Source organism: Odocoileus virginianus, chromosome 30 (genome assembly GCF_023699985.2).
Source record: "Odocoileus virginianus isolate 20LAN1187 ecotype Illinois chromosome 30, Ovbor_1.2, whole genome shotgun sequence".
NCBI lineage: Eukaryota > Metazoa > Chordata > Mammalia > Artiodactyla > Cervidae > Odocoileus > Odocoileus virginianus.
In genome coordinates, this window is record NC_069703.1 from 34,319,047 (window position 1) to 34,346,991 (window position 27,945).

The 27,945-nt window shown below is 41.7% G+C and overlaps 2 protein-coding genes across 4 annotated transcripts in view; one reads left to right on the forward strand and one right to left on the reverse strand.

Annotated features, from left to right (window-relative positions):
- Positions 1–265: 265 nt before the first annotated feature.
- On the reverse strand, positions 266–3,121 carry TEX46 (testis expressed 46). The gene is made up of 2 exons (XM_020874582.2): positions 2,811–3,121; positions 266–636 (listed from the first exon to the last, which is right to left on the reverse strand). Exons 1-2 carry the CDS (start codon positions 3,000–3,002, stop codon positions 340–342), a joined length of 489 nt encoding a protein of 162 aa, XP_020730241.1. The 5' UTR covers positions 3,003–3,121; the 3' UTR covers positions 266–339.
- A 5,931-nt stretch (positions 3,122–9,052) lies between these two features.
- Positions 9,053–27,945, forward strand: part of KDM1A (lysine demethylase 1A) — a 64,604-nt gene continuing 45,711 nt past the window's right edge. For all 3 annotated transcript variants that reach the window (XM_020874556.2, XM_070458900.1, XM_020874557.2), the window contains exons 1-2: positions 9,053–9,537; positions 21,537–21,702. In XM_020874556.2, the coding sequence (XP_020730215.1) occupies positions 9,184–9,537; positions 21,537–21,702 (520 nt within the window). In that variant the 5' untranslated portion in view covers positions 9,053–9,183. The remainder of the gene's footprint in view (positions 9,538–21,536; positions 21,703–27,945) is intronic.

Sequence of the window (27,945 nt, forward strand, 5' to 3'; positions counted from 1 at the left end):
TGGCCTCTGATCCCAGCGGGAGGGGTGACTGGAGGCTGGGACCACACTGGGGAGGCAGTTATAAGACTCAAGGTGAACAGGAAGAGAGGGCCCTGGACCAGGGCGAAGGTGGAAAGAGAGGAAGGGCTGGATTTGAGAGCCCCCAGCAGGCTGTGTCAGAAGGTGCAATCTGGCTGCCCTGGTGAGTACAGATTTCTTTTCTAGAGGCGACCGATCTCTCTGCCTCCAATTGTCCTGTCCACTGTGATTCACTAAGAAAATTCAGTAATCTCTGACTGGGCTTTACTGAGGAAAGATAACATCAGAAGAGGCCAGCCCACCGCAGTCTCTGCGGCCTCATTAGGGGGAATTGGAAGTGCAATCAGAGAGGATGGAGAAAAGAGACTCCCGCCTCCGCATTCTGTGTTTTCCTACTGGAAAAGTCCGCCGTCGGCTTGACTGCTTGTGGTGATTCATTCTATTCCATACGATGAACATCTGATTTTCTAAGACTTTCAGTTTCATTTCACTGAACATAAGCCGTTCAAGGATCTTGTCCTGGAGGGCAAAGCAGGCATGCAGTCTCTCCACTTCTTTCGTGTTTAGGCATTTGCCGTTGGTTTTGGCTTCACAAGTCTTGGATTGCTCGGCCTCTTCCTAAACTCCCCATGGCCACAAACAGAGGAAAAGTTGGTTAATAATGGTCATCCTTTCCCATGCCAGGTGAGTTACAAACATGATCTTGGTCAATTTCATGACCAGCATCTTTCCCCCATCTCATGAGTGAAAGAATGGAGCCCAGGGAGGAAATGGCCCTTTGTCAGCATCACCCAAACTCGCAGGACCTAGGGCTGCCTTTGGTTCATAGGAATAAGTGAAACGGCCCATTACATTTACAGAGGATGATAACAGCATTGAAACATGTATATTATCTAGGGTGAAACAGATAACCAGCCCAGGTTGGGTACATGAGACAAGTGCTTGGGCCTGGTGCACTGGGAAGACCCAGAGGGATCGGGTGGAGAGGGAGGTGGGAGGGGGGACTGGGATGGGGAATACATGTAAATCCATGGCTAATTCATTTCAATGTATAACAAAAACTACTGTAATGATGTAAAGTAATTAGCCTCCAACTAATAAAAATTAAAAAAAAAAAAAGAAAAGAAAAGAAAAAAAAACATTTACAGAGGATGTAAAATCCTTAACCCAAACATGTCTCTCTCTAGAGCTTGTGCTTTTCCCAACATGCCTCTTTAAAAAAAAATCTTTTTATTTTGTATTGGAGTATAACCAATTAACAATGTTGTGATAGTTTCAAGAGGACAGCAAAGGGACTCAGCCATACATATACACATGTCCATTTCCCCCCAAATTCCCCTCCCATCCAGGCTGCCAGATAACATTAAGCCGAGTCCCCTGTGCTATGTATTAGTTCCTTGTTGGTTATCCATTTTAAGTATAGCAATGTGTACTCGTCCATCCCAAACTCCGTAACTATCCCTTCCCCGACCCGTCCTCCCCGCGGCAACCGAAAGTTCATTCTCTAAGTCCCAGCATGCCTCTCTGAGAATTTAGTCGGGCCTCACAAAACCTCCAAGTCTCAGTGGTTTCATGCAATGCTCTGATCTCTGTCATCTTTATCTGTCACAACCCTCTCTGCAGGCAGTTGATAAGAACACAATTTTTTTTTCTTTTAGTATTCAACTACAAATTCCTGGTCTTTAAAGCCATTTAAGAATCAAATACTTCAGACATGCAGAAAAAGTAAATATCACAACAAATACCCATGTTCCTACATCAGCTTAAGAAATACAATATCACAAGGGTAATTGATGTCCTCTGTGGAGTCTGCTCCTGCAGTGTTCCCTTCCATCCCTGAACCCTATCTCAACCGTAATCCTGAATTTGACATTTATTTTTTCCATGAATATCTTTACTCCGTTTGATACCAGTTCTCAACCGGAGGCTATTCTGCCCTCCCCTGGGAACACTTGGCTACATCTGGAGAACTTTTTAGCTGTCACAAAAGGCGAGGAGTGCTGATGGCACCTTGTGGGTGGAGGGATGCTGACAAAATTCCTGCATTGTACAAGACAGTCCCCTCATCACAGAGAATTATCCAGCCCCAAATGTCAGTCATGCAGAGGTTGAGAAATCCTGCCTTAATGTACTTTCACTGTACAAGGTATCCATACCCAAGGCAGGATATTGTTTTGCATGTTTTTTTAACTTTATATAAAAGATGTCATAATCTAGATATATTTCTGCTGTCTTCATTATTCAGTTTGAGAGATGTATCTATGTTACACATGTTTTTAACTTTACCCATTTTAATTTCCCCCCTTTAAAGTAGTTCTTAGAGACTTCCCTGGTAGTCCAGTGGCTAAGACTCCATGCTTCCAATGCAGGGGGCCCAAGTTCCATCCCCGGTCAGGGAACTAGATCCCACATGCTGAAACTAAGAGATCGTATGCCACAACTAATGATCCCATGTGCTGCAACTAAGACCCATTATAACCAAATAAAATAAAAATAAATGTTAAAAAATACATAAAGAAGCTGTTAATGTTGTCAAAGCCTGTTGTCATCAAACATGAAGTAGGGGAGTCTGGGGTGGGCCCTAGTTTTTAGTCGAGGCAACTGAAGCTTAATGAAGAAAATGGTTTGTCCCCCATCACCCAAGAGGGAGCTACAGAACAAGACTCTTAGACCAGAGTTGGATTTCTCCATCTTGCCCAATTCTCCTGACACCGTCCCTGTCTTCCCCACCCCACAATCTAGCTGTGACTCTCCCATCACCCTCAGCGGAAGCTAAGGCCCCTCTTGCTCACCTGCTGGGGCTCTTGAGGAGTAGGTTTGAGTTCATGCTTGACCAGCCAGTTGCTAAGCAACAGCAGAAGGAATAGAAAGCCAAACAAGGCTGGCTTATAGCTGATCAGCCAAGCCATCAATGCTCCTATGGTGCCTGAGGAAGCAAGCATCCCGTGGAGACTCCTAAAAAGAGACATGAGGTCCCCCAGCATTATGGCTTGAGAGCACCCAGGCCCTGAGGTCCTGCCTCAGTCCCCCCATCTAGGACAGTTGCCCTCCATGACAGGAGTCATGGCTGCTCCCCCCTCTGAGTCATAACTGGCCCCTACCCCAGCTGCCGCGTAACAATAATATTAACTCCTCTTATGTCTCAAGCAGCCACAATGTGCCAGACTTTGACAGGCAGTTCACAAGCATCATCTCATGACACCTCACACCAGCCAAGTGATGGGGGCCTCTGTGACACCTCAGCCATTCAGCCATACTCCCAGGCCTCCTAGTTGCTGGGGACAAAGTGGTGAGCAGCACAGAGTCCCTCCCCTCACAGAGAGTGAGACTGCAAAGAAAAATCATCAAACCTTGGAAATAAGGCAAAAAGATTTCTGCGGGCTTGTTCGCGGTCATACTAGGACATTGTCTAACTGGCCCACTTGTTGGTCACTTTTTGCTTTATTGGATTTAATATTGATTAGGGCCCTGACTCTCTAAAGTCAGATGGAAAAGTTGATCCAGCAATTTTACTTGGATATATCCCAAAGAATCGAAACCAGGGTCTTGCAGAGATACTTGTATACCCATATTCATACCAGTATTATTCATAATAACTAAAAGGTGGAAGCAATTCCCAAATCCACCAACAAACAAATGGATAAATAAAACTTATTTATGGTATAATAATTTTTAAAAGTTGTATATAACTACAGTAGGATTAGTTTTAAAAAGGAAGGAAATTCTGACCCATGCTACCACATGGATAAACTTTGAGAACATTCTGCTAAGTGAAATAAGCAAAAAGTAAAAGCTGTTTGACTCACTTATGAGCTAAATAGTGTGATCAGATTTATAGAGACAGGACTTCCCTGGTGGGACAGTTGTTAAGAATTTGCCTGCCAGTGCAGGGGACATGGGTTCGATCGTTGGTCTGAGAAGATTCTACACGTTGCCAGGAAGCTAAGCCCGTGCACCATGACTACTGAAGGCTGCACACCTAAGCCTGTTTTCTGCAACAAGAGAAGCTACCCAATGAGAAGCCCATGCATTGCAACTAGGAAGTAGCTCCGGCCCTCTGAAACTTGAGAAAGATGGTGAGCAGCAACAAAGACTCAGTCAGGTCCAAAAATTTTTATTTAATTTACAGAGACAGAGGTAGAGTTTCGTTGGTTGGCAGGGGGTGCAGACAGAGGGGAATGATGAGTTATTGTTTAATGGATACAGTTTTATAAGAGGAAAAGCATTCTTGAGACTGTTTGCAGAATCATGTGAACACTCAACACTAGTGAACTGTACACTTTAAAACGGTTAAGATGGTAAATTTTATGCTATGTGTAATTTACTCCAATTTTTAAATGTTAACTTAAAATGAATTACAATTTCAAAATGAGTTAGTTATTTCTGGAAAAAATGGATAATTTGCAAATGATTTTTTTTGTAAATAGATGCAAATGAATTCTGATAGAAAAAGTAACCTCAATGTTTACAGTTTACAGCCTTGTAGGACTTTTTTTTTCTTACTCAACTTTACAGTCTTATTCCAGCATTCTGTGTTCTAATGATCAGTGACTATTTATCATTTTCTTATAGTTTCCTTTGAACCAGCTTTATCAACCTGCTGGTCCTCTCAATAATTGGTTAAATACATCTTTGACATATGCTCATTATTTTGTATGAGAGTTCTTTATGTTCAAATGTAAATTTTAATGACTATATTATTCTAATAGTATATTCAGTTAGTTGCCACTTGTTGGGCCTGTAGGAACCTGAGATAAACACATTGAAGTTAAATCTTTGTACATATATTTAAACCTTTTCCTAGAATGTTTTTCTGAAAGTAGAGTTGCTGGGTCCAAGGATATGCATATTTAAAATCTAATTTTGTGTGTGTTGTAAGTCAGTCAGTTGTGTCTGACTCTGCAACCCCATGGACTGTAGTCTTCTACGTTCCTCTGTCCATGGAATTCTCCAGGCAAGAATACTGAAGAGGGTTGCCATTCCCTTCCCCAAGGGAATCTTCCCCATCCAGGGATCAAATCCAGGTTTCCTGTGTTGCAAGCAAATACTTTAGCAAAAATTTTAAATTTTATCAAATGACTGGGATTCCCTAGTGGTCCAGTGATTAGGGCTCTGTGTGCTTCCACCGCAGGGGGCATAGGTTTGATCCCTGTTGGAGAAACTAAGATCTCTATAAGCAGCTTGGCCTGGCCAAAAAAATAAATGTTTACAGGTACTAAGTTACTAAACTTGCAAGCTAGTCAGCTAGAACTATAGGGTTTAAAACAAACAAGTTTCCATCTCCTATCTCATTCCTTCCCACCCTCACATTCCACAACTCAAACAACCAATTCCAATTCTTTTAGCTGTTTCTTGTGGTATTTATCTTGATATAGCTAAATAGTAACTTGTATGCAGAGTACATCATGAGAAACGCTGGGCTGGATGAATCACAAGCTGGAATCAAAACTGCAGGGGGAGAGATCAATAACCACAGATATGCAGACGACACCACCCTTAGGCAGAAAGCGAAGAGGAACTGCAGAGCCTCTTGATAAAGATGAAAGAGGAGAGTGAAAGAGCTGGCTTAAAACTCAGCATTCAGAAAACTAAGATTATGGCATCTGGTCCCATCACTTCATGGCAAATAGATGGGGAAACAATGGAAACAGTGACAGACTTTATTTCCTTGGGCTCCAAAATCACTGTGGACACTGACTGCAGCCATGAAATTAAAAGACACTTGCTCCTTGGAAGAAAAGCTATGACAAACCTAGACAGCATATTAAAAAACAAAGACATTACTTTGGAGACAAAGGTCCATCTGGTCAAAGCTGTGGCTTTCCCAGTGGTCATGTATGGGTGTGAGAGTGCATGTGTGCTAAGTGGCTTCAGTCATGTCTGACTCTTTGCGACCCTATGGACTGTAGGCTCCTCTGTCCATGGAATTCTCCAGACAAGAGTACTGGAGTGGGTTGCTATTTCCTTGTCCAGGGGATCTTCGCCACCCTAAGATCAAACCCGAGTCTCTTAGGTCTCCTGCATTGGCAGGTGGGTTGTTTACCACTGGCACCGCCTGGGAAGAGAATTGGACCATAAAGAAGGCTGAGCATCAAAGAACTGATGGTTTTGAACTGTGGTGTTGGAGAAGACTCTTGAGAGTCCCTTGGACTTCAAGGAGATAGAACCAATTAATCCTAAAAGTAATCAAACTGGAATATTCATTGGAAGGACTGATGCTGAAGCTGAAGCTTTAATACTTTGGCCACCTGATGTGAAGAGCCAACTCATTGGAAAAGATGGCAGGAGGAGAAGAGGACGACAGAGAATGAGATGGTTGGATGGCATCACCGACTCAATGGACATGAGTTTGAGCAAGCTCCAGGAGATGGTGATGGACAGGGAAGCCTGGCATGCTGCAGTCCATGGGGTCGCAAGGAGTCGGACACGACTGAGCAACTGAAAAACAACAAGACATCTCAATAGTATGCTTATTCTGTTATTTCAGAATTTCTGTTTTGACATTGTAAATGATAGTGGGGGTTAGACTGCTTGCCACTCAAAAGCCATTAAAGAGGCCAGGTTGGAAAGGAAAGTTTTTGGATGCCGTCAAGGCGGGAATGTGGGGGGTCGATGCCAGTCTGAGTGGGGAGGCTACATGTAGAAACAGCACAGTCATCTCTGACAGTTATCTTGAAATTGGTCATCAGTGATGTGACCAGGTTCATCTTGATTGTCTTAAGTACAATTAGTCTTCAGTTCTATGGTTGATGGTTGTTTTGTTCGAATTTCCTTGAGGTCAATTCTCAGAACTGTGGCAGCTTATGTCTTGGTTATAATTTGGTCATTATGTAGTTAACTTCTTCCACCTAGTGGGAATTTCAGAATCCATAAGTGCTCACAGGATATGGCTCAGAGTATTATCTATAGCCTTTGAGAAGGAACTAAAGGTACCTGACTTTGCTTGATGACTAAACTATTGTTATTTCGTCTCTTTTGACCGTTATCCTTTGTTTCTGCAATTTCTCACTTCTCTGATTAAACTTGTTCTTGTTCTTTGGCTAAAGATTTTCCTCAGACAAAAGGCAGGTAGAGGACATGGAGGACAAGTACCATAGGGTTTTACTTGGTTTCAACATTATATACTATCATTTTATGATGGAAGATGGGAATTTAGCTTCAATGTAGAACCTCATCTATCCCCATTCTGACTCTTCTGTAAACCTCTCTCATCCCTCTCCTCCATAAACTTTCTCTTTTCTCCATTCTCTCAATATAATTCTATCCCTTTGGTTAAAATAATATTCATTGTTCATGTTATTTTGGACATGTGTTGCTCACAGCTGAACCATATGCTGTACTATGATTTTCTTTATGGTATAGTTTTAGTTTCCCTGAACTTAATTTTCCAGAACTTGACTTTTTTCTATGTACTTAGTAAAAAAAAAAAAATCAACTTCTTTAACATACAATCAACATAAAATAAAATATACCTATTTTACATGTGTGGTTCAATGAGTTTTGACTCTTGTATACACACTCCAGTCAAGATATAAACCATTTCCATCACTACCAGCAAGTTCTTTACCGCTCTTTTGAAGTCAAACCCCACCCTTATCCCAGGCAACCACTGATTAGATTCTATCGCTAGAGGTCAGTTGGACTCGTCCTTGAACATCACGTAAATGGAATCATTTTTTGAAAATTATACTTTGAAGTCACAAACTTGTAAGAAAAGCAATGACAACTCTGTGACCTGATGGAAATAAGCTTGAAGAACACAAGTCCTGTTTCATTGTTGGGTCAGTGAAGTATTCCTGGAAGAATTAAAAGAATAAACCACCTCCACCAGACAGCATATTAAAAAGCAGAGACATTACTTTACCAATAAAGGTCCATATAGTCAAAGCTATGGTTTTCCCAGCAGTCATGTATAGATGTGAGAGTTGGCATAAAGACAGTTGACTGGCAAAGAACTGATGCTTTTGAACTCTGGTTTTGGAGAAGACTCTTGAGAGTCCTTTGAACTGCAAGGAGATCCAACCAGTCCATTCTAAAGGAAATCAGTCCTGAATATTCATTGGAAGGACTGATGCTGAAGCTGAAATTCCAATACTTTGGGCACCTGATGCGAAGAACTGACTCATTGGAAAAGATCTTGATGCTGGGAAGGATTGAAGGCAAGAGGAGAGGGGGAAGGCAGAGGATGAGATGGTTGGATGGCATCACCGACTCAATGGACATGAGTTTGAGCAAGCTCCAGGAGTTGGTGATGGACAGGGAGGCCTGGCGGGCTGCAGTCCATGGGGTCACAGAGTCAGACACGACTGAGCACTAAACTGACTGATTAACAATCTGGGCCGATTGTTATGTAATGTAATGTATGCAATGTTTGTTATGTTATGTAATGTTTCTAATGGAAACATTAGAATTAACCTGGAGTGGAAAGCTGTCACGTGCAATGGGGATGGGGAGCACAGGAGTATGAGGAGGTGCAAGTGCGAAAGTGCAAATGTCGGGGAGGGGGGAGGGTCCATATAGAAGGAAGAGTATGAACAAAGTCCAATAAGAAATGACAATTTCATTTGGACTCCTTTGTCCATTTTATTACCATGAAATTCATTTGCGCTCCAAGATTTTGCCAATCCATCCAAGCAGGACAATTATGAATAGTAAATAAGATGATCTACCAGCTACATTTCAGTGTCTTCCCCTCACTAGACTGTAAACTCTTTGAAAGCAAGAACTTGAAACTCTTGTCACGTAGTAAGCATATTAATACTAGTTGAACTAATGAATGAGTAAATGAACGAATGAATTTATAAATACATGCAAGTCTCTAGAGGAAATGGTCGCCTTCGGATGTACAGTCTGGCCCAGAAGCCCTAGAATGAGAACCGTCCCAGGACGGATCCCGAAGGCTAAGGAGACGCTCTAGGAAAGCTTCGCGCAATTTGCCGTGGCGCCGCTCTAGCCTCGAGGACGCCACTCTATGGCAGCGGGGAGGGCGGGGCCGTGGGCGTCCCGGGCCTTATTGTCCGTGCGCGGCGGGAGCGCGCACAGCGCGTGCGTACGCGGCGGCGGTTGGCAGCGCGCGGACAGTGTGAAGTGCGGCGAGGCGGCGCCGGACCCACGGACCGACAGACCGGGCGGCCCCTACGGCCGTCGGCGGCCAGGCGGCCCGACATGTTGTCTGGGAAGAAGGCAGCGGCTGCAGCGGCCGCGGCGGCGGCGGCGGCGGCTGCCGGGTCGGAGGCCGGTGCGGGGGTAGCGGGTGGCGCGGAGAACGGCTCTGAGGTGGCCCCACCGCCCACGGGCCTGTCCGGCCCTGGCGAGGCGGGGCCGGGGGCGGCTGGAGAGCGCACTCCCCGCAAGAAGGAGCCCCCGCGGGCCTCGCCCCCGGGCGGTCTGGCCGAGCCGCCGGGGTCCGCCGGGCCTCAGGCCGGGCCTACCGCAGTGCCTGGGTCTGCGACCCCCATGGAAACGGGAATCGCAGAGACACCGGAGGGGCGACGGACCAGCCGGCGCAAGCGAGCGAAGGTGAGGCCCGACTGCCCACCCTCGAACCACAGAATCCCGGTGCCTAGCTCCCCTGAGGTTGTCCAGTCCTCATTACCCCCACCTCCACCTCCGCAAGCCCGGGTCTTGGGCCCTGAGCCCCACGCCCACCCCGACCTCCACCCACCTCCCGGCTGACTGACTGGGTGGGGTGAGAGAAGGGAAGGTGTTTGCCTGTGATGAACGCGTCTTTGTGCAGGGACCCGGCCGTCCCAGGAAAAGGGGGATCTTGGAGGGGAGTCTTTTACTCATTTACATCTCGTCCACCTTTTCGTTTTCTTGACTGGAAAAAGAAAAAAATGGCTCCCTGACTTGGAGTTGTGGTTGGCCTTGTCGGGGACATTCATCCCTTGTTTGTCCACAGATGTGTCTGGAAGCTGCTCGGCGATATTTATGTGTTTCAGCTAGGAGCACATTGAGGCTGTAGGATGATGGTAAAGAAATTGCCTTAGCCGGAGAGATGGTGTGGGGGTGGGGGGAGGAACTTTTTTTGTTTTTTTGAGCCCTTTGCTGTGTGCTAGCGAGTTTTCCCCCTTTTCCCTTTTATTCTATCAGAGATCTTTTGATGTAGATTTTTACAGATGAGGAAGCTGATTAATATCAGTCAAGGCACTGTTAAAAGGACAGTATATACAGACAATAGTTGCCTCACAATTCTGGGTGCCAGATGCTGTATTCAAAGCGTGACCAGCATTTTTATGTTTGTTAAAATAATAGTAACTGGCAGGTATTGCTAGCCTCATTCCAGGAATGAGTAAGCTGAAGTTCCCAGTTTAAGCAACTTGTCCAGAGTCAGAAAGCTAAGTAAGTGGTGGAACTGGAATATAAACCCTACACTTAGAACACAGTAGGGTATCATCAACCTCTGAAACAAAGGACCACATGGGACACCAGCAGTGAGCAGGGCACTGGGGCAGTGCTGAAGCGCAGACTTTAGACATGGGCCTTTTCTGGAGATTTCATGGTACAGTTAAAAAAACTGGAATCATAGTTCTAAGTAACTAAATATTTAAATCATGTAACTTATGCATATTATCTCTATAATTTAAATAGGTATACCAGTTCAGTGTGTATGAGGAGCTTCTTGAGTATTGCCCATACTGAGAGACCTCAGAATAAATTGCCCAGTTTTGAGAGCTCTCTTACCAAGAATACCCTGCCCTAGGGATGTCTCTAGAGGGAGGTTTAGCCAAAACACAGGTTGACAACTTCCAACTGAAATGAAATAGAGGGCAGAAACCCAATTGGGTTTTGATTTTACTATTTCAGTAGAGAATGTGGCCAGAAAACCAGACGATGAGATTAAAAAAAAGAAAAAAGTTTATTGAGGGAATTCACAGACAATAAATTTACCATTTTTGAGCCTATTCAGTGATTTTTATCATAGTCACAAAGTTGGCAACCAGCACAACAGTCAATTTTAGGATGTTCCATCATCCCCTAAAGACACTTGTAACATTAGCAGGCACTCTTCATTCCTCCTTAACCCCAGCCCCTGGCAATAACTAATTTCTGTCACTGTGGATTTGCCTTTCCTGGACATTTTATTTAAATGGAGCCATATTATATTTGGCCTTTTGTGTTTGGCTTTAGCATGTTTTCAGAGTTCATCCCTGTTGTAGTACTTCCATTCAGAACTTAATAGTTCACCGGCTAATATTCCAGTGTACGAATATAGCACATTTTGTTTATCCATTTATCATTTTATAGACATTTGGGGTGTTTCCACTTTTTGGCTATTATGAGTATTGCTCCTGTGAACATTTGTGAAGTTTTTGTGTGATTTTTTTAAAATTAGATTATTTTTTACTCTGCTGGGTCTTTGTTGCCACACATGGGCTTTCTCTAGTTGCAGTGCCTGGGCTTCTTATTGTGGTGGCTTCTCTCGTGGAGTATGGTCTCTAGGTGCACGGCCTCAATAGTGTGGTGCCAGGCTTAGGTGCTCCGAGGAATGCGGGATCTTCCTGGATCAGGGATCGAACCTGTGTGCTCTGCATTGGCAGACGGATTCTTAACCTCTGGACCACCAGGGAAGCCCTGTGTGAATGTTTTTGGTTCTCTTGGATTTGGTACCTAGGAGTGGAATTACTGGGTTGTATGGGATGCAGCTTAGCACACATGGACTGTTTCACTTTTTGAGGAGCTGCCAAACAGTTTTCCATAGCAGCCTCATCATTTTACATTCCCACTATCAATATTTGAGAGTCCCAATTTCTCTAATCCTATTTACACTTGATGTTGTCTTTTTATTTATAGCCATTCTAGTGGATGTGAAGTGGTATCTCATTGCGGTTTTTTAATATGTAAGCTAAAGATGTTGAATTGAGTATTTTCCCGTATACTTATTGACCATTTGTATATCTTTTTTGGTGAAAGATGTCTATCATTGGCTCTTTGTTTCTTTAACTTATTTTTGGCTGTGTTGGGTCTTCATTGCTGGAAGGGCGTTTCTCTAGTTGCAGCTAGCTAGGGGGCTACCTGATGGGAAGAACTGACTCATTTGAAAAGACCCTGATGCTGGGAAAGATTGAAGGTGGGAGAAGGGAATGACAGAGGATGAGATGGTTGGATGGTATCACAACTCAATGGACATGAGTTTGAGTAAGCTCCGGGAGTTGGTGATGGACAGGGAGGCCTGTCGTGCTGCCGTCCATGGGGTCGCAAAGAGTCGGACTCGACTGAGCTGAACTGAACGGGGGCTGCTCTCTATTTGTGGTGCACATGCTTCTCATTGCAGCAGCATCTCCTGTTGCAGAGCATGGGCTCTCGGGCACACAGGCTTCGTCAGTTGCGGCACCTGGGCTCAGTAATTGTGGCTCCCAGGCTCTGGAGCACAGGCTCAGTAGTTGTGGCCCAGGGCTTAGTTGCTCTGGGGCGCGTGGGACCTTCCATGATTAGGGATTGAACCCGTGCGTTCTGTGTTGGCAGGTTGGTTTTTTTTTTTTTTTAACCGCTGATGGCTCAGACAGTAAAGAATCTGTCTGCAGTGCAGGAGACCCAGGTTTAATCACTGGGTCAGGAAGATCCCCTGGAGGAGGAAAAGGCAACCTAGTCCAGTTTTCTTGCTTGGAGAGTTCCAAGGACAGAGGAGCCTGGACAGGACTGTAGTCCACGGGGTCGCTAAGAGTCGGACGTGACTGAGTGACTAACACTTCTTTATCACTGAGCCACCAAGGAACCCCTCCTTGGCTCATCTTTAAATTGTGTTGTATTTTTATTGTTGAGTGGTTCGAGTTCTGTATATATGGTGATTACAAAAGTTTTAATTTTGATTTCCAACTTATTAATATTTTTTCTTTTGTCCCTTTTGCTTCTAGTGTTCCATCTAAGGAACTATTGCCTAATCCAATGTCATAAAGATTTACTCCTGTGTTTTCTTCTAACAGTTTTATACAATGATCGTTTTGGAGTTAATTTTTGTAGATGGCATGAGGTAGAAGTTCAGCTTCATTCTTTTGCCTGTGTATAGCTACTTGTCCCAACACAATTTGTTGAAGCTGTTCTGTCTCCCTGTGAATGGTTGACACCCTTGTTGCTTGACTGTAAGTGTGAGTTTATTTTTGGACTCTCAGTTCTATCCCATTGTTCTATATTTCTGTTCTTATGCCAGCAACATCTTGACCTGATTACTGTAGGTTGACAATATGTTTTGAAATCAGGAAATGTGAGTTCTCCAACTTTATTCTTTTTCAAGATTGTTTTGGCCATTCTGTATCTCTTGTATATCCATATAAATTTTAGGATCAGTTTGTCATTTCTGAAAAAAAGGCAACTGAAATTCTGATTGGTATCATGTTGAATCTGTAGATTAATTTGGATCATGCTATAAGACTCTGTAATTATCCTATGTTTGTTTTAATTTTCCTTTGTGATTAGCTCTGAAACTCCCAAAAGAAAAATGGGTTGTGTGTTTATTTGGAGAGCCACCTCGAAAGTAAAGAACTGGGGAAGCTGACCTCCATATTCACACCTAGTCTTGGGAGCCAGAGAAAACAGACCTCAGGGATAGAGTGTCCATAAAGGGGTAAAATGTAAGCTGAGTCCAGTGTAGATAGGCCTTGCTTCAAGAGTTCTAGGGTTTATCCAAGGGATATATATGTATTTTTTTTGCTTGGGAGTTTATTCAGTTTTTTGGGGGGATTTAAAAATTATATATGCATAATATATAATTATATAAATAAGTAAGTATATATAATTGTGTGATCGAAATTAAGTTTAGGGTATTGTATTGAAAGGAATCCAGGCAATTGAAGTTCCCTGATGCTCAAGTTCCTTTAGTTTAAGAATAAATTCACTTCTGAATGTGTATGCTTACATTATGGCAAACTAAGGTTTGAAATTGTTGGGTTGGACTGAGGCTTTGGGAACAACACACAGCTTAAGGAATGGTGTTCTTGAGCTGAACCTTGAAAAAGGGCAGAATTTTTTATAGTAGTCTGGAAAAGGATGAACTTCTGGGATTAACTCATCCTCCTGTGATTCCTTTTCCTCAGGAAAATCTATCTGCAACATTATTAGGTTTATATATAATGTAAACAAAATGCTTATTTCAGTGTCTGGAATAAGTTAAGTAGGTACCCAATATAAGTGCTACCCGCTAAGAAAAAGAGGTGAGAAATGCTTGGAATATAATAGAAAGTGGTTTGAAAAGCAGATAGGAAATCCAGAGTGGACAACTGAATGTTGGGAACAGTGGGCAAAAGAATTTAATTGGAAATGAGGTTTTTCTAGGAGCAAGAAAGTTGGAGGGATTGTAGTCGGAGTATTGTATAGAGTTGTGTCTAGGTTGTAGAGATCCAAACATTAGATCTGTACTGTGCAATGTGGTAGCACTTAACATGTGGCTAGTAGACTGAGGAAACTGAATTTTTAATTTTAATTTAGTCCTAAATAGCCACATGGTGAGGGGCTTTCCTGGTGGCTCAGTGGCAAATACAGGAAATGCAGGTTCAATTCCTGGGTCAGAAAGACCCCCTGGAGAAGAAGACGGCAACCTACTCCAGTATTCTTGCCTGGGACATCCTGTGGACAGAGGAGCCTGGTCACTACACGCTATGGGGTCATGAAAATCAGACACTACTAAGCAACTGAACAACAATAACAAGTGCTCAATAGCCACGGTTCAGTTCAGTTCAGTCACTCAGTCGTGTCCAACTTAGCGACCCCATGAGCCGCAGCACACCAGGCCTCCCTGTCCATCACCAACTGCTGGAATCTACCAAAACCCATGTCCATTGAGTCGGTGATGCCATCCAACCGTCTCATCCCCTGTCGTTTCTTTCTCCTCCTAATTTCCCAGCATCAACATCTTTTCAGATGAGTCAGCCCTTTGCATCAGGTGGCCAGAGTATTGGAGTTTCAGCTTCAACATCAGCCCCTCCAATGAACACCCAGGACTGATCTCCTTTAGGATGGACTGGTTGGATCTCCTTGCAATCCAAGGGACTCTGAAGAGTCTTCTCCAACATCACAGTTCAAAAGCATCAATTCTTCGGCACTCAGCTTTCTTTATAGTCCAACTCTCACATCCATACATGACCACTGGAAAAACCATAGCCTTGACCAGATAGACCTTTGTTGGCAAAGTAATGTCTCTGCCTTTTAATATACTGTCTAGGTTGGTCATAACTGTCCTTCCAAGGAGTAAGCATCTTTTAATTTCATGGCTGCAATCACCATCTGCAGTGATTTTGGAGCCCCAAAAAATAAAGTCAGCCACTGTTTCCCTATCTGTCTGCCATGAAGTGATGGGAGCAGATGCCATGATCTTAGTTTTCTGAATGTTGAGTTTTAAGCCAACTTTTTCACTCTCCTCTTTCACTTTCATCAAGAGGCTCTTTAGTTCTTCACTTTCTGTCATAAGGGTGGTGTCATTTCCGTATCTGAGGTTATTGATATTTCTTCCGGCAATCTTGATTCCAGCTTGTGCTTCCTCCAGTCCAGTGTTTCTCATGATGCACTCTGAATATGAGTTAAATAAGCAGGGTGACAATATATGGCCTTGACATACTTCTTTTCCTATTTGGATCCAGTCTGTTGTTCCATGTCCAGTTCTAACTGTTGCTTCCTGACCTGCATATAGGTTTATCAAGAGGCAGGTCAGGTGGTCTGGTATTCCCACCTCTTTCAGAATTTTCCACAGTTTATTGTGATTCACACAATCAAAGGCTTTGGCATAGTCAATAAAACAGAAATAGATGTTTTTCTGGAACTCTCTTGCTTTTTCAATGATCTAGCGGATGTTGGCAGTTTGATCTGTGGTTCCTCTGCCTTTTCTAAAACCAGCTTGAACATCTGCTACCTTATTGGAAGCACAGATGCACAACTTTACCATTATCACAGAAAATTCTATCAGACAATATTGCTAGATTATGAAGTGTAAGTACTATGAGAATTTATAGAGAAGGGAAAGATATATTCGTGAGTGTGGAAGACTTAGGGAGTGATTTACAGAGGAGGTGATCCTTGAATTTTAGGCATTGGATTTACAGAAAAAGATGAGGGTAGCTTTTAGGGATTTAGGGATGATTTTGACTAGTATGTTAGAAAATGATTAGAGGTAAGTTTGACTAGCTAGAGCCAGAGAGTTTATATGCTGCTATGACAGTTTTGGCATTCATCTGTTAAACTATGTGAAATATCACGTATTTGGAAAAATTAATCTGGCAGTTGTATCCTAGGTGAGTTACAAGGAAGCACTGTTAAAAGATGAGCTTTAAGGTGATTGGGAAGTGAATGAATCACTCTAGCTAGGGAGTGGAGGAGAGGAGAGACTAGAGATGTAAATTTGAGAGTCATGGGTGTACAGGTAAGAACAAGTACCCTGCTGACTCATATCTGCCTCTTGGGACATCTGTTTGTCCTTGGTTATAAGTAGTTGTAGAACCCCTGACTCAGAGGATTTTGTTGTTATTCAGTCTCTCAGTCATGTCCAACTCTTTGCGATCCCATGGACTGCAGCATTGCCAGGCTTCCCTGTCCTTCACCATTTCCGAGAACTGGTGCAAACTCATGTCCTTTGAGTCGGTGATGTCATCCAACCAATTGTCCTTTTTTATTGGCCCCTTCTCTTCCTGCCTTAGATCTTTCCCGCATTGGTCTTTTCCAGTGAGTCGGCTCTTCGCATCAGGTGGCTAAAGTATTGGAGCATCATCCTCAGCATCAGTCCCTCCAGTGAATATTCAGGATTGATTTCTCTTAGGATTGACTGATTTGATCTCCTTGCTGTCCAAAGGACTCTCAAGGGTCTTCTTCAACATCAGAAGCATTCTTCGGCACTCAGCCTTCTTTATGGTCGAATTCTCACATCCATACATGACTACTGGAAAAACCAGAGCTTTGACTAGACGGACCTTTGCCCCCAAAGTAATGTCTCTGCTTTTTAATACGCTGTTTAGATTTTGTCATAGCTTGTCTTCCAAAGACCAAGCAACTTTTAGTTTCATGGCTGCAGTGATTTTGGAGCCCTGGAAAAGAAAGTGTGTCACTGTTGGCATTGTTTCCCCATCTATTTGCCATGAAGTGATGGGACCGGATGCTGTGATCTTAGTTTTTTGAATGTTGAGTTTTAAGCCAGCTTTTTCACTCTCCTCTTTCACCTTCATCCAGAGGCTCTTTAGTTCCTGTTCGTTTTCTGCTTAAGGGTGGTGTCATCTGCTTATCTGAGGTTACTGATACTTCCAAAAACCTTGTTTCTAGCTTGTTCGTCATCCAGCCCCGCGTTTCACATAATACACTGTACATACAAGCTAAATAAGCAGAGGGTTTTACTTAGGGGTAAAAGATTCCCAATCCTTTGTGTTCAGAGAATTCAGTCTTCTGAGTTGGTGCCACTGGTACAGAACCCACCTGCCAGTGTGGAAGACTTAAGAGGTTTGAGTTGGATCCCTGGGTTGGGAAGATTCACTGGCAACCCACTCCAGTAATCTTGCCTGGAGAATCCCATGAACAGGGGAGCCTGGCAGGCTATACTCCATAGAGTCACACAGAGTCAGAAACGACTGAAGCAACTTAGCACAGCACACAAAAGATTCCCAATTGTTTGTGTTCAGAGCAGCCATTCTTTTTCTCAGGGGAATAGTTTTTATTTTTTAGAGTGTATGATTCTTTGAGATGGTTTTCAAGCTTTTTTTAGCAAGTGGAAAAAGTCCTTTTTTATAAAAGAAAATTTTATGTTGTTGTCCAGTTGCTCAGTCATGTCTGCTTCCCTCTCCTTCTATCTCCCAGAGTTTGCTCCAACTCATGTCCATAGAGTCAGTGATGCCATCCAGCCATCTCATCTTCTGTCGTTTCTTTCTCTTCCTGCCTTCAGTCTTTCCCAGCATCAGGGTCTTTTCAAATGAGTCAGCCCTTTGCATCAGGTGGCCAGAGTATTGGAGTTTCAGCTTCAACATCAGTCCTTCTAATGAACACCCAGGACTAATCTCCTTTAGGATGGACTGGTTTGATCTTGCAGTCCAAGGGACTCTGAAGAGTCTTCTCCAACATCACAGTTCAAAAGCATCAATTCTTCGGCACTCATCTTTCTTTATAGTCCAACTCTCACATCCATACATGACCACTGGAAAAATCATAGCCTTGACCAGATAGACCTTTGTTGGCAAAGTAATGTCTCTGCCTTTTAATATACTGTCTAGGTTGGTCATAACTGTCCTTCCAAGGAGTAAGCATCTTTTAATTTCATGGCTGCAATCACCATCTGCAGTGATTTTGGAGCCCAAAAAAATAGTCAGCCATTGTTTCCCCATCTTTCTGCCATGAAGTGATGAAGTGATGGAACCAGATGCCATGATCTAATGTGGAGCTTTAAGCCAACCTTTTCATTCTCCTCTTTCACTTTCATCAAGAGGCTCTTTAGTTCTTCTTCATTTTCTGTCATAAGGGTGGTGTCATCTGCATATCTGAGGTTATTGATATTTCTCCCAGCAATCTTGATTCCAGCTTGTGCTTCTTCCAGGCCAGCATTTCTCATGCTGTACTCTGCATATAAGTTAAATAAGCAGGGTGACAATATACAGCCTTAACATACTCCTTTTCCTATTTGGAACCAGTCTGTTGTTCATGTCCAGTTCTAACTTGCTTCCTGACCTGCATACAGGTTTATCAAGAGGCAGGTCAGGTGGTCTGGTATTCCCACCTCTTTCAGAATTTTCCACAGTTGATTGTGATCCACACAGTCAAAGTCTTTGGCATAGTCAATAAAACAGAAATAAATGTTTTTCTGGAACTCTCTTGCTTTTTCAATGATCCAGCAGATGTTGGCAATTTGATCCCTGGTTCCTCTGCCTTTTCTAAATCCATCTTGAACAACTGGAAGTTCACAGTTCACGTATTGCTGAAGTCTGGCTTGGAGAATTTTAAGCATTACTTTGCTAGTGTGTGAGATGAGTGCAATTGTGCAGTAGCTTGAACATTCTTTGGCATTGCCTTTCTTTGGGATTGTAATGAAAACTGACCTTTTCCAGTCCTGTGACCACTGCTGAGTTTTCCAAATTTGCTGGCATATTGAGTGCAGCACTTTCAAAACATCATCTTTTAGGATTTGAATAGCTCAACTGGAATTCCATCACCTCCACTAGCTTTGTTTGTATGATGCTTCCTAAGGCCCACTTGACTTCACATTCCAGGATGTCTGGCTTTAGGTGAGTGATCACACCATCGTGATTATCTGGGTCATGAAGATCTTTTCTGTATAGTTCTTCTGTGTATTCTTGCCACCTCTTCTTAATAGCTTCTGCTTCTGTTAGGTCCATACCATTTCTGTCCTTTATTGAGCCTATCTTTGCATGAAAAATTCCCTTGGTATCTCTGATTTTCTTGAAGAGATCTCTAGTGTTTCCCATTCTGTTGTTTTCCTCTATTTCTTTGCATTGATCACTGAGGAAGGCTTTCTTAGCTCTCCTTGCTATTCTTTGGAACTCTGCATTCAAATGGTATATCTTTCCTTTTTTCCTTTGCTTTTAGTTTCTCCTCTTTTCACAGCTATTTGTAAGGCCTCCTCAGATAGCCATTTTGCTTTTTTGCATTTATTTTTCTTGGGGATGGTCTTGATCCCTGTCTCCCTACAATGTCACAAACCTCCACCCATAGTTCATCAGGCCCTCTTTCTATCAGATTTAGCCCCTTCAATCTATTTCTCACTTCCACTGTATAATCATAAGAGATTTGAAGATTCTTAGAGCACGTCAAAACTATTCAGTTTTTACATAATTGTTTCCATTTTCTAATCCAATACATGTTTTCAGTAAAACTCTTACCTCTGTTCCCTTAGCTACTGACTCCCCAAATCTGTGGTCATGTCACTTTTAAAAAAAGAAGACAGATAATAGCAGCCAGCAACCTGGAGCTGTTTCAGAGATGTTTCAAAAATTAAAATAGATTATATTCTCTCTAATCCACAGGATTTCACATTTCAGAACTCTAGTAAGTTAGGTGTGTTTTATGTGGAAGCCATGTTGTCCTTGCCCTGTCTCCACAGCCAGTAAATTATTGTTTATTTTATTCATTTTGTCTTTTCATTGAATCCAGGATAGGCAGCTGTTGTTTCTGTGGCTTCTTGAAATCTTTATTGGGATGGGAGTCAAAATGATGATTTGACAGTGTTCAAGGTTTTTCCTATTTCCTATGGAATAGTAGTTAGAAGTACAGATTGGCATTAGACAGACTTGTTAATCTAGTTGACTATATTTTTGTCTGACTGAGGACTATTTTAGTCTTTTGTCAAAGCTATGGTTTTTCCGGTAGTCATGTATGGACGTGAGAGTTGGACTATAAAGAAAGCTGAGTGCCAAAGAATTGATGCTTTTGAACTGTGGTGTTGGAGAAAACTCTTGAGAGTCCCTTGGACTGCAAGGAGATCAAACCAGTCCATCCTAAAGGAAATCAGTCCTGAATATTCGTTGGGAGGACTGATGCTGAAACTCCAGTACTTTGGCCACCTGATGCAAAGAACTGACTCATTTGAAAAGACCCTGATGCTGGGAAAGATTGAAGGCAGGAGGAGAAGGGGATGACAGAGGAGGAGATGGTTAGATGGCATCACAGACTTGATGGACATGAGTTTGAGCAAGCTCTGAGAATTGGTGATGGACAGGGGAGCCTGTTGTGCTGCAGTCCATTGAGTCGAAAAGAGTTGGACATGACTGAGTGAACTGAGCAAGGTTGATGACTTGTTTGTAATACCACATTACACATTTTAACAGAGAGGTCCATAATCTTCTCTATCCTAAGTTGCTCTATCCCACAATAAAACATTCAATAGGACTGCTTCCTCTTTCTACTTGTGACCTGGATTTCCTCTTTATAACCAGTATAAATTAGTAGCAATAAGGCTTGTAGTCTCCATTTCCCCATGACTTACTTCTTAGTTTGTGATCATAAGGATTCTTTGCTCTAATCATTCAACTCTCTTCAGTCACCAGTGTTTTGTTTCTTTGAGCAAATGTACCTTTATATTGTTTTTAACTTGACTACTACCATTTGCAGCTTTTATTCCCTGCCTACCACCGCACCTCTGATTTGGTTTCTGAAATTCTTTTGCTGTTTTCCTATTTCCTATGTAATAGTAGTTAGAAGTACAGATTGGCATTGGACAGACTTGTTATTCTAGTTGACTATATTTTTGTCTGACCGAGGACTGTTTGTCTTTTGTTGAAACTTGCAGCATGTGAACATAATATATACTTACATATAGATCATGCACAAACACAGTTTTTAGTTGTAGAGAGCCTCAGAGTCATTGATTTGAATTTCAGTACTGTGAAAGTGAGTTTGGGCTAAATCTGAACTGACATTAGATTGTTTCATGAGAGATTTTGTTTTTAATGGTTACCTGTTAGGAGCTAACCTGTTCTTTGTTCTCTGCTTATTTCCTTTAAAAATTGAAGATAGAAAGCAATTCATATTTACCTACGGTTTCAAATAGAGTTTCTGACTTCAGATGTCCACTGTATTTAGCTTTCCCTGGTATAATCTCCATATAGGTAGAGTACAGAGAGATGGATGAAAGTTTGGCCAACCTCTCAGAAGACGAGTATTATTCAGAAGAAGAGAGAAATGCTAAAGCAGAGAAGGAAAAGAAGCTTCCTCCACCACCCCCTCAAGCCCCACCTGAGGAAGAAAATGAAAGTGAGCCTGAGGAACCATCTGGTGAGTTGTAGTAACTAACCACATTTGTGTTTTAGCTTAGAAATAAGAATAAATGAATTTACTCCTGTTCTGCGATGTTATTCATGTCTTCGGTTTATACTCTGATATTGGCCATGTGTATTTTAGTATGTATATATGTGCATATACATGTTTACACACATACATATACACACATAACGGGACTGACATTCTTTTTGTGTGTATCTGTACATATAGGAGGAAAGTAAAGAAGGAGGGTAAAAGGATAGTGGCTATGTAAGGCAGTTGGAAAGTTGGAGAAAATGAACAATTGGAGAAAACATACAAAAGTCAAACCCAAAGAACCAAACCTCTCACTGATAACTCTCAGAATTTAGAGGTAGAATGGTTCTGAAATTATTCTGGCTAAATTGTGCCACTTACTTTATGGTTAGATACTTTCTGATAAAACTATCATGGTGTGTGTCAGTTTTGAAGAGGGTCTTTCTGGTGAACAAATGTAAAATGTAGTCTAAGGTCAAAAAGAAAAGGCCTAAATGCCTATTGTTTAGTTATTGAGCCCTGTATTGGAAAGAATGTTGTGAGAAAAAGCTATGAAGAGATTCTAAGGTCACACAATCTTCCCTGTGACCTGGAAAGATTGTAGGAGTCTATGGTACTCTTTTCAGAGCTTCAAACATCTTTAAAAATTCTCACTAACATCCCTTCATGAGTCCTGCTAAAGGTACCCAGACCAGTCAGGAATACCCTTTTGTTTTGGAAGACCAGACAAAGGTAGAATCTTAGTTAATATTTCATATCTTCTGTCTTTAAAGGCATTTCATTAACTCTTCTTGACTTTGGATTTTTACTAGTTCCTCTCTTTAAAATATTTTCTGTATTTCCAGTACCAGCTCCAGGGCCATTCACCTCACCTGGATTTTTACTAGTTCCTCTCTTTAAAATATTTTCTGTATTTCCAGTACCAGCTCCAGGGCCATTCACCTCACCAATTCTTTTAGTTCTGCACCTTTTAAAAATAAAGTACTTGTTTCAGATCCCATCTGCTGTATGTTGCATCACTTTCATAGGTACCCTGATTAAGACATACTATCTTTAAGAAATTTTATCATTTTTTTAGGTTTTTTTTGTGTGTGTGGTTGTTGCTGTTTGTTTTTCTCCTCTATTATGTTATATAAATACCCAGAAGTTACTGTATTTTTTTTTTAAGGGATTAATACTGATGTATCACTTGAGAGTATAACAAATCAGGTGTTAGTTTAAACTTAGAACTTCTCAAACAGATTCTGAGGTTAAAATTCAAAAATAAAAATTTATAATTTACAATAATTGTAAGTAAGTGTAATAAAAGTATACAATTTGAGAGCATTTAGGAAAAGATTCTGGGTTTAATTCTTCTTAAGAATCAGATTTTCTAAGAATGGTTTTCAAATGATTTATCAGTTACTTCCTGGGAGTGGCATATTACCTTTGGGAGTAATGTCTCTGTGGCAAATGTACCTCAGCAACACTGCCTCTCTTTTTGTTGATTTATTTTTCCTCTTCTTTCTAGTCTTTTACATTTAGCTCTCTCCCCTTCTTTCTATCCTTACTCCCAACTGTCCCCTTGACTCTCTACTCCTTTCTTCTATAACTTTCTTTGATTCTTGCCTTTCGTTTCTTCTGCCTTTGCTGTAGATTTGCATATGCAGCACGTGGGCATAATCAGATAACCTGATATCTCAGATACTGCCTCCCTCTCTTTTTGTGTGTGGTTGTCAGTATCTCCAGGAAGAAGCGGATTTACTGGTTAAGTTAATACACACTTTGTCCTCTGAAAATTTTGAACCAAGTCTCAGTATTTTCTTTCTTGTAAAAGAAGTTTTTTATTTTGCTTTCTTTTTCCATAAATGTCAGGTACTGTTTCTACAAAAAGTAAATATCTTAGCAAAGGGATTTAGGATCTGTGGAACTGGAGGGAGGAGCCAAGACTGCGGAGGACTAGGACGGGGAGACCACTTTCTCCCCTACAAATTCATCGAAAGAACATTTGAACGCTGAGCAAATTTCACAAAACAACTTCTGATCGCTAGCAGAGGACATCAGGCGCCCAAAAAAGCAGCCCATTGTCTTCGAAGGGAGGTAGGACAAAATATAAAAGCTAAAAAGGGAGTCAAAAGAGCTACGGACGGAGACCCGTCCCAGGAAGGGAGTCTTAATAGAGGAAGTTTCCAATCACCAGGAAACCCTCGCACTGGCGGGACTGGGGGAAGTTTTCAACAATCTAACTGGAAGGAAAAATTAAACAAGGCCCACAGATTACGTGCCTAAAAGCAACTCCCAGCAGAAAAGTACCCCAGACGCCCGTACCCGCCAGCAACAAGTGGGGTGGAACGGAGAGGAGCGGGCGGCATTGCTTAGGGTGAGGACCGGCCCGAAGACCCTGAGAGCAATCGGAGGGAGCTTTTTTAAACTGTGGGATAGCAAGGGTCAAAATTAACTGGCCCGAACACAGAACACACTGCCGGCGGTTCGCAAAACAAAGGGACTGAGAAACTCCAGAGAAGAGCCGGCCCATCCCCACTGGAGGTAGGAGGCAGGGGGGAGGGGAAAAGGGCAAACTCAGCCCCTGAGAAGCCACCCCCTCCCACACTGCAAACAGGCCCCCGGTTCCTATCTAAAGGATCTGTGGAACTGTTGTATGCCTTTATGTTCTACTTCATTTTATTCCAGTGGTTTAGTTTAAATAAGTTTTAAACTATTTAATAATTTGGAGAAAGTTAATTTTCTCAAGTTTAGGATCTAAACTTCAGTGCTCAGAAGTTTGTTGATTACAGCCAAAACTTCCTAACCATTTATGCTTATGAAAATAGTTATCTTTCCTCTAAAACAAATTTTTTAAAACATTGTAGGGTGAAATTAGGGAAGTACTTTCACTGCGAAAGTAGTGGTAACTTACTGGCCTGCAGAATTTAGAAACAGTTTGGGTCCTCATGGTGAATAATTAAATATTATCAGGGGAGTTCAAGTATGTAGAAACTGTCCAGGTTTTCCACATCTCTTGTGCTATCCGAACTAGTTCTGTCACCTAAGTTTTCATTCAGGAATGAATGGTGGCTTTGCCGTATGGGTATCTTAAAATCTTGAGAGACGATATGGGTTTAGTTCTGTGTGTGTGTGTGTGTGTGTGTGTGTATAAAGATTTATTTATCTTTAGCTGTGCTGGGTCTTTGTTGCTAAGTGCCGTCTTTTCTCGTTGTGGTAAGCAGGGACTGCTCTTCATTGTGATGCGTGGGCTTCTCATTGAGGTGGCTTCTCTTGTTGCGGAGCACAGGCTTTAGGCCATACTTCAGTAGTTGCGGCACATGGGCTCTGTGGTTGGGGCTCCAGGGCTCTAGATGCTGGCTGAGTAGTTGCGATGCACCTGCTTAGTTGCCATGCAGCATGTGGGTTCTTCCCAGAGCAGGGATCGAACTTGTGTCTCCTGCATTAACCGGTGGATTCTTAACCACTGTGCCACCCAGGGACGCCCTAGGTCTGGTTCTATTCCAGATTTTTTCAGTCATTTTAGGTGATAACTAGACATTAACTTGGAGGAGGAAATAGCAACCCACTCCAGTATTCTTGCCTGGGAAATCCCATGGACAGAAGAGCCCGGTGGGCTACAGTCCATGGGGTTGCAAGTGTCGGACACAGTTTAGCAACTGAACAGCAGCAACAAGACGTTAACTTAGTCTCTTAAAATATATAAGGTTTGAATACATTTCATTCTTACCATTTTTAAACATGTTTAGAAAATTTGCTTTGCTTTCCATAGTGTTAATCTTTAGAATAAGCTGTTTTGTTAATTATGAAATTGCAATGTGAAATTCTGAGGTCAGTGGGTCAAATGATTTGATTGGAGAAGATTCCTCTAGGAGAGTTATAAGAGGAGGCCAGAAAGGGAAGTTGGAGCCTTTGTTACCAGGCTAAGGAACTTAATGTCCTTTGAACTGTGGGAGGATGTGGTCAGAGGTAGTAGCACTGAGGTCTTTTGAGTAAAGGGTGTTTACCAAAAAACATGTTTTGGAAAAATCAACCTATCTGCAATTTAAAGGCGAAGTAAAGGAGTAAAGAGACTGGGATTGGAGAGATGATTTTTAGACTTTTTGGTAATTGAGTTTACTGGATTTTGATCAGAAGAAAAATGCTGTCAATATCAAAGTTGAATTTCTGTGGAAACGAGAGGTTTGGGTTTCAGGGACTTCCTGGGAGTCCAGTGGTTAAGACCCCACACTTTCACTGCCAGAACCTGTGTTGGATCCCCGGCCAGGGGACTAAGATTAGGCAAGCATGCGCAGTATGCCCCTTCCCCCCAACCAAAAAAGAAAAGTTTGGGTTTTTTTCTGTTTGAACTTACTTGGGAAAAAAGCTTTCTGTTCTGGGTTAAACATTGTTTGTAGATTTGTCAGTTTTTAATTATAACTTAATGTGGCGTGTAGTTACTTGTGTAAATGTATTTTTCATACTAAATATTGCTTATATTTAAAATTCACCTAGTTTATTTTCTTAAACATTTCCCATCTATTTTTACATTTACTGTATACTTCTGAATATATTTTAACAAATGATGGTTTTATTTGGTTTTCTAGTACCTTTTCTATCAAGATAAAAGTGGTCCGTTTTGGGGGCGGGGGTCATGGCAACTCAGCCTCAACAGATTGTCTTTGGCATTGCGTGTTTGGTTATTAGTGGTGTTACATAATAATGGAGCTTCGATAAAATAGAGTGAAATCTCGGTTGGAGTTTACATACTGATTTAAAATAATTGCCCCTCTGTTAAAGTGGCTTTCTGTTGGAGAAAAACTTTCTTCCCCTTTTGAATCTATTGTTACCCTATGAACCTTAGATTATTCCTCAGTGAGGTTTTACTATGTTAACTAATTTGCTAGCACTTTGCTTTTTATTTTCATAGAAAAGCATAATTTTTTTCCTCTTCACTGCTTTTCAGCAATTGAAATTTTCCAGGAAAATCTCACTAGTAGTTCCTGGATTTAAATTTTGTATTGGATTACTGTTTAGGAACTCTAACACTTGAGGTTAGGAGTAGCTTAGTTGTATATAGCTTAAGACTTCTATGGAAACTTATTCTAAAATAAAATGAAATTTGAAATATGTTATTAAGTTGCCTATCTTAAGATTTCTTCACAGTAATGAATTTCTCAATAGAAACATCAGAAGTATGTTTAAAATATATTTATGTGTATGCATGTGTCTTTTGTGTACCATTTTTTCAGACTCAGTGCTACACTAATATTCTGTAATGAAACTCGAAGGCATTCATTAACCATTGATTAACTCTTTAAATCAGTTTTGTTAGATATTGTTTGCTGATCAGTGACTACTCTATAATATTCTGTTTTATTAAATGACTGTGGGAAGAATCACTTTACCTCCTTGTTTAAGGATTCTGGTAAGAACAGAAAGGAAAGTATTTCTCCTTATTGTACCTGGTAATCTTGGATGTGTGTGGTGTATATATTTGAAAGAGATATAAGCTATTAAGCAAATTATAAAACATTGAGACCCGAGAGACTGGTATGACAGTTTTGTGTAGTTTTAATAATTTGAGGACCTTGATCTTGTAATAATCATGCTATAGATTGAAAGTATATTTTAAAAATCACACAAAAGGAGATGTAACCTTAAGAAGTAAAAATACAAGAAAACCCCCACTAAATTTATAGAAAATATGCCAAATGTATCCTTATGGGTAGAAGAATTTAGCTTAAAACTGAAATTTGATCACAAGTAGTATTATAAGGAAAATATCCATGTGACAAAAGGTTGATGACCAAAAATTTGATGAATTGCTTTATTTGGTTCAGCAAAAATCCAAAAGACAGAATCTTTAGGATTATGCTTTAGAACTTGATACAATTAAATTTGACCAGAGAAGAGCTGAAGATGGACCTTACTTCAAAAGGAAAAATCAGTATCAGTCCCAATATGTGTAAGTGGTCCTTATAGTTTTCATAGTTCTTTGTTTACAACATGCGCTGGTCATCTTCCCTGTGAGGCAGTCAGGCTGGCTGCAGTCTGTAAAAGTGCTGGACTCAGCAGCAGGGATAGTTGCGGGCAGAGGCCAGGTGAGTGTTTTGTTTCTCGCGCTCTGAGTGCTCTCTAGTGGCTCGCCGCAGGCGTTTCTCTCTCCATGCCTGCAGTGCACCGCCCCACACCCAGAGCAGACCCTCTTCTACAGGTTTAATAGGAGTTGCTAGGAAATTCCTTCCTGAAGAGTTGTTT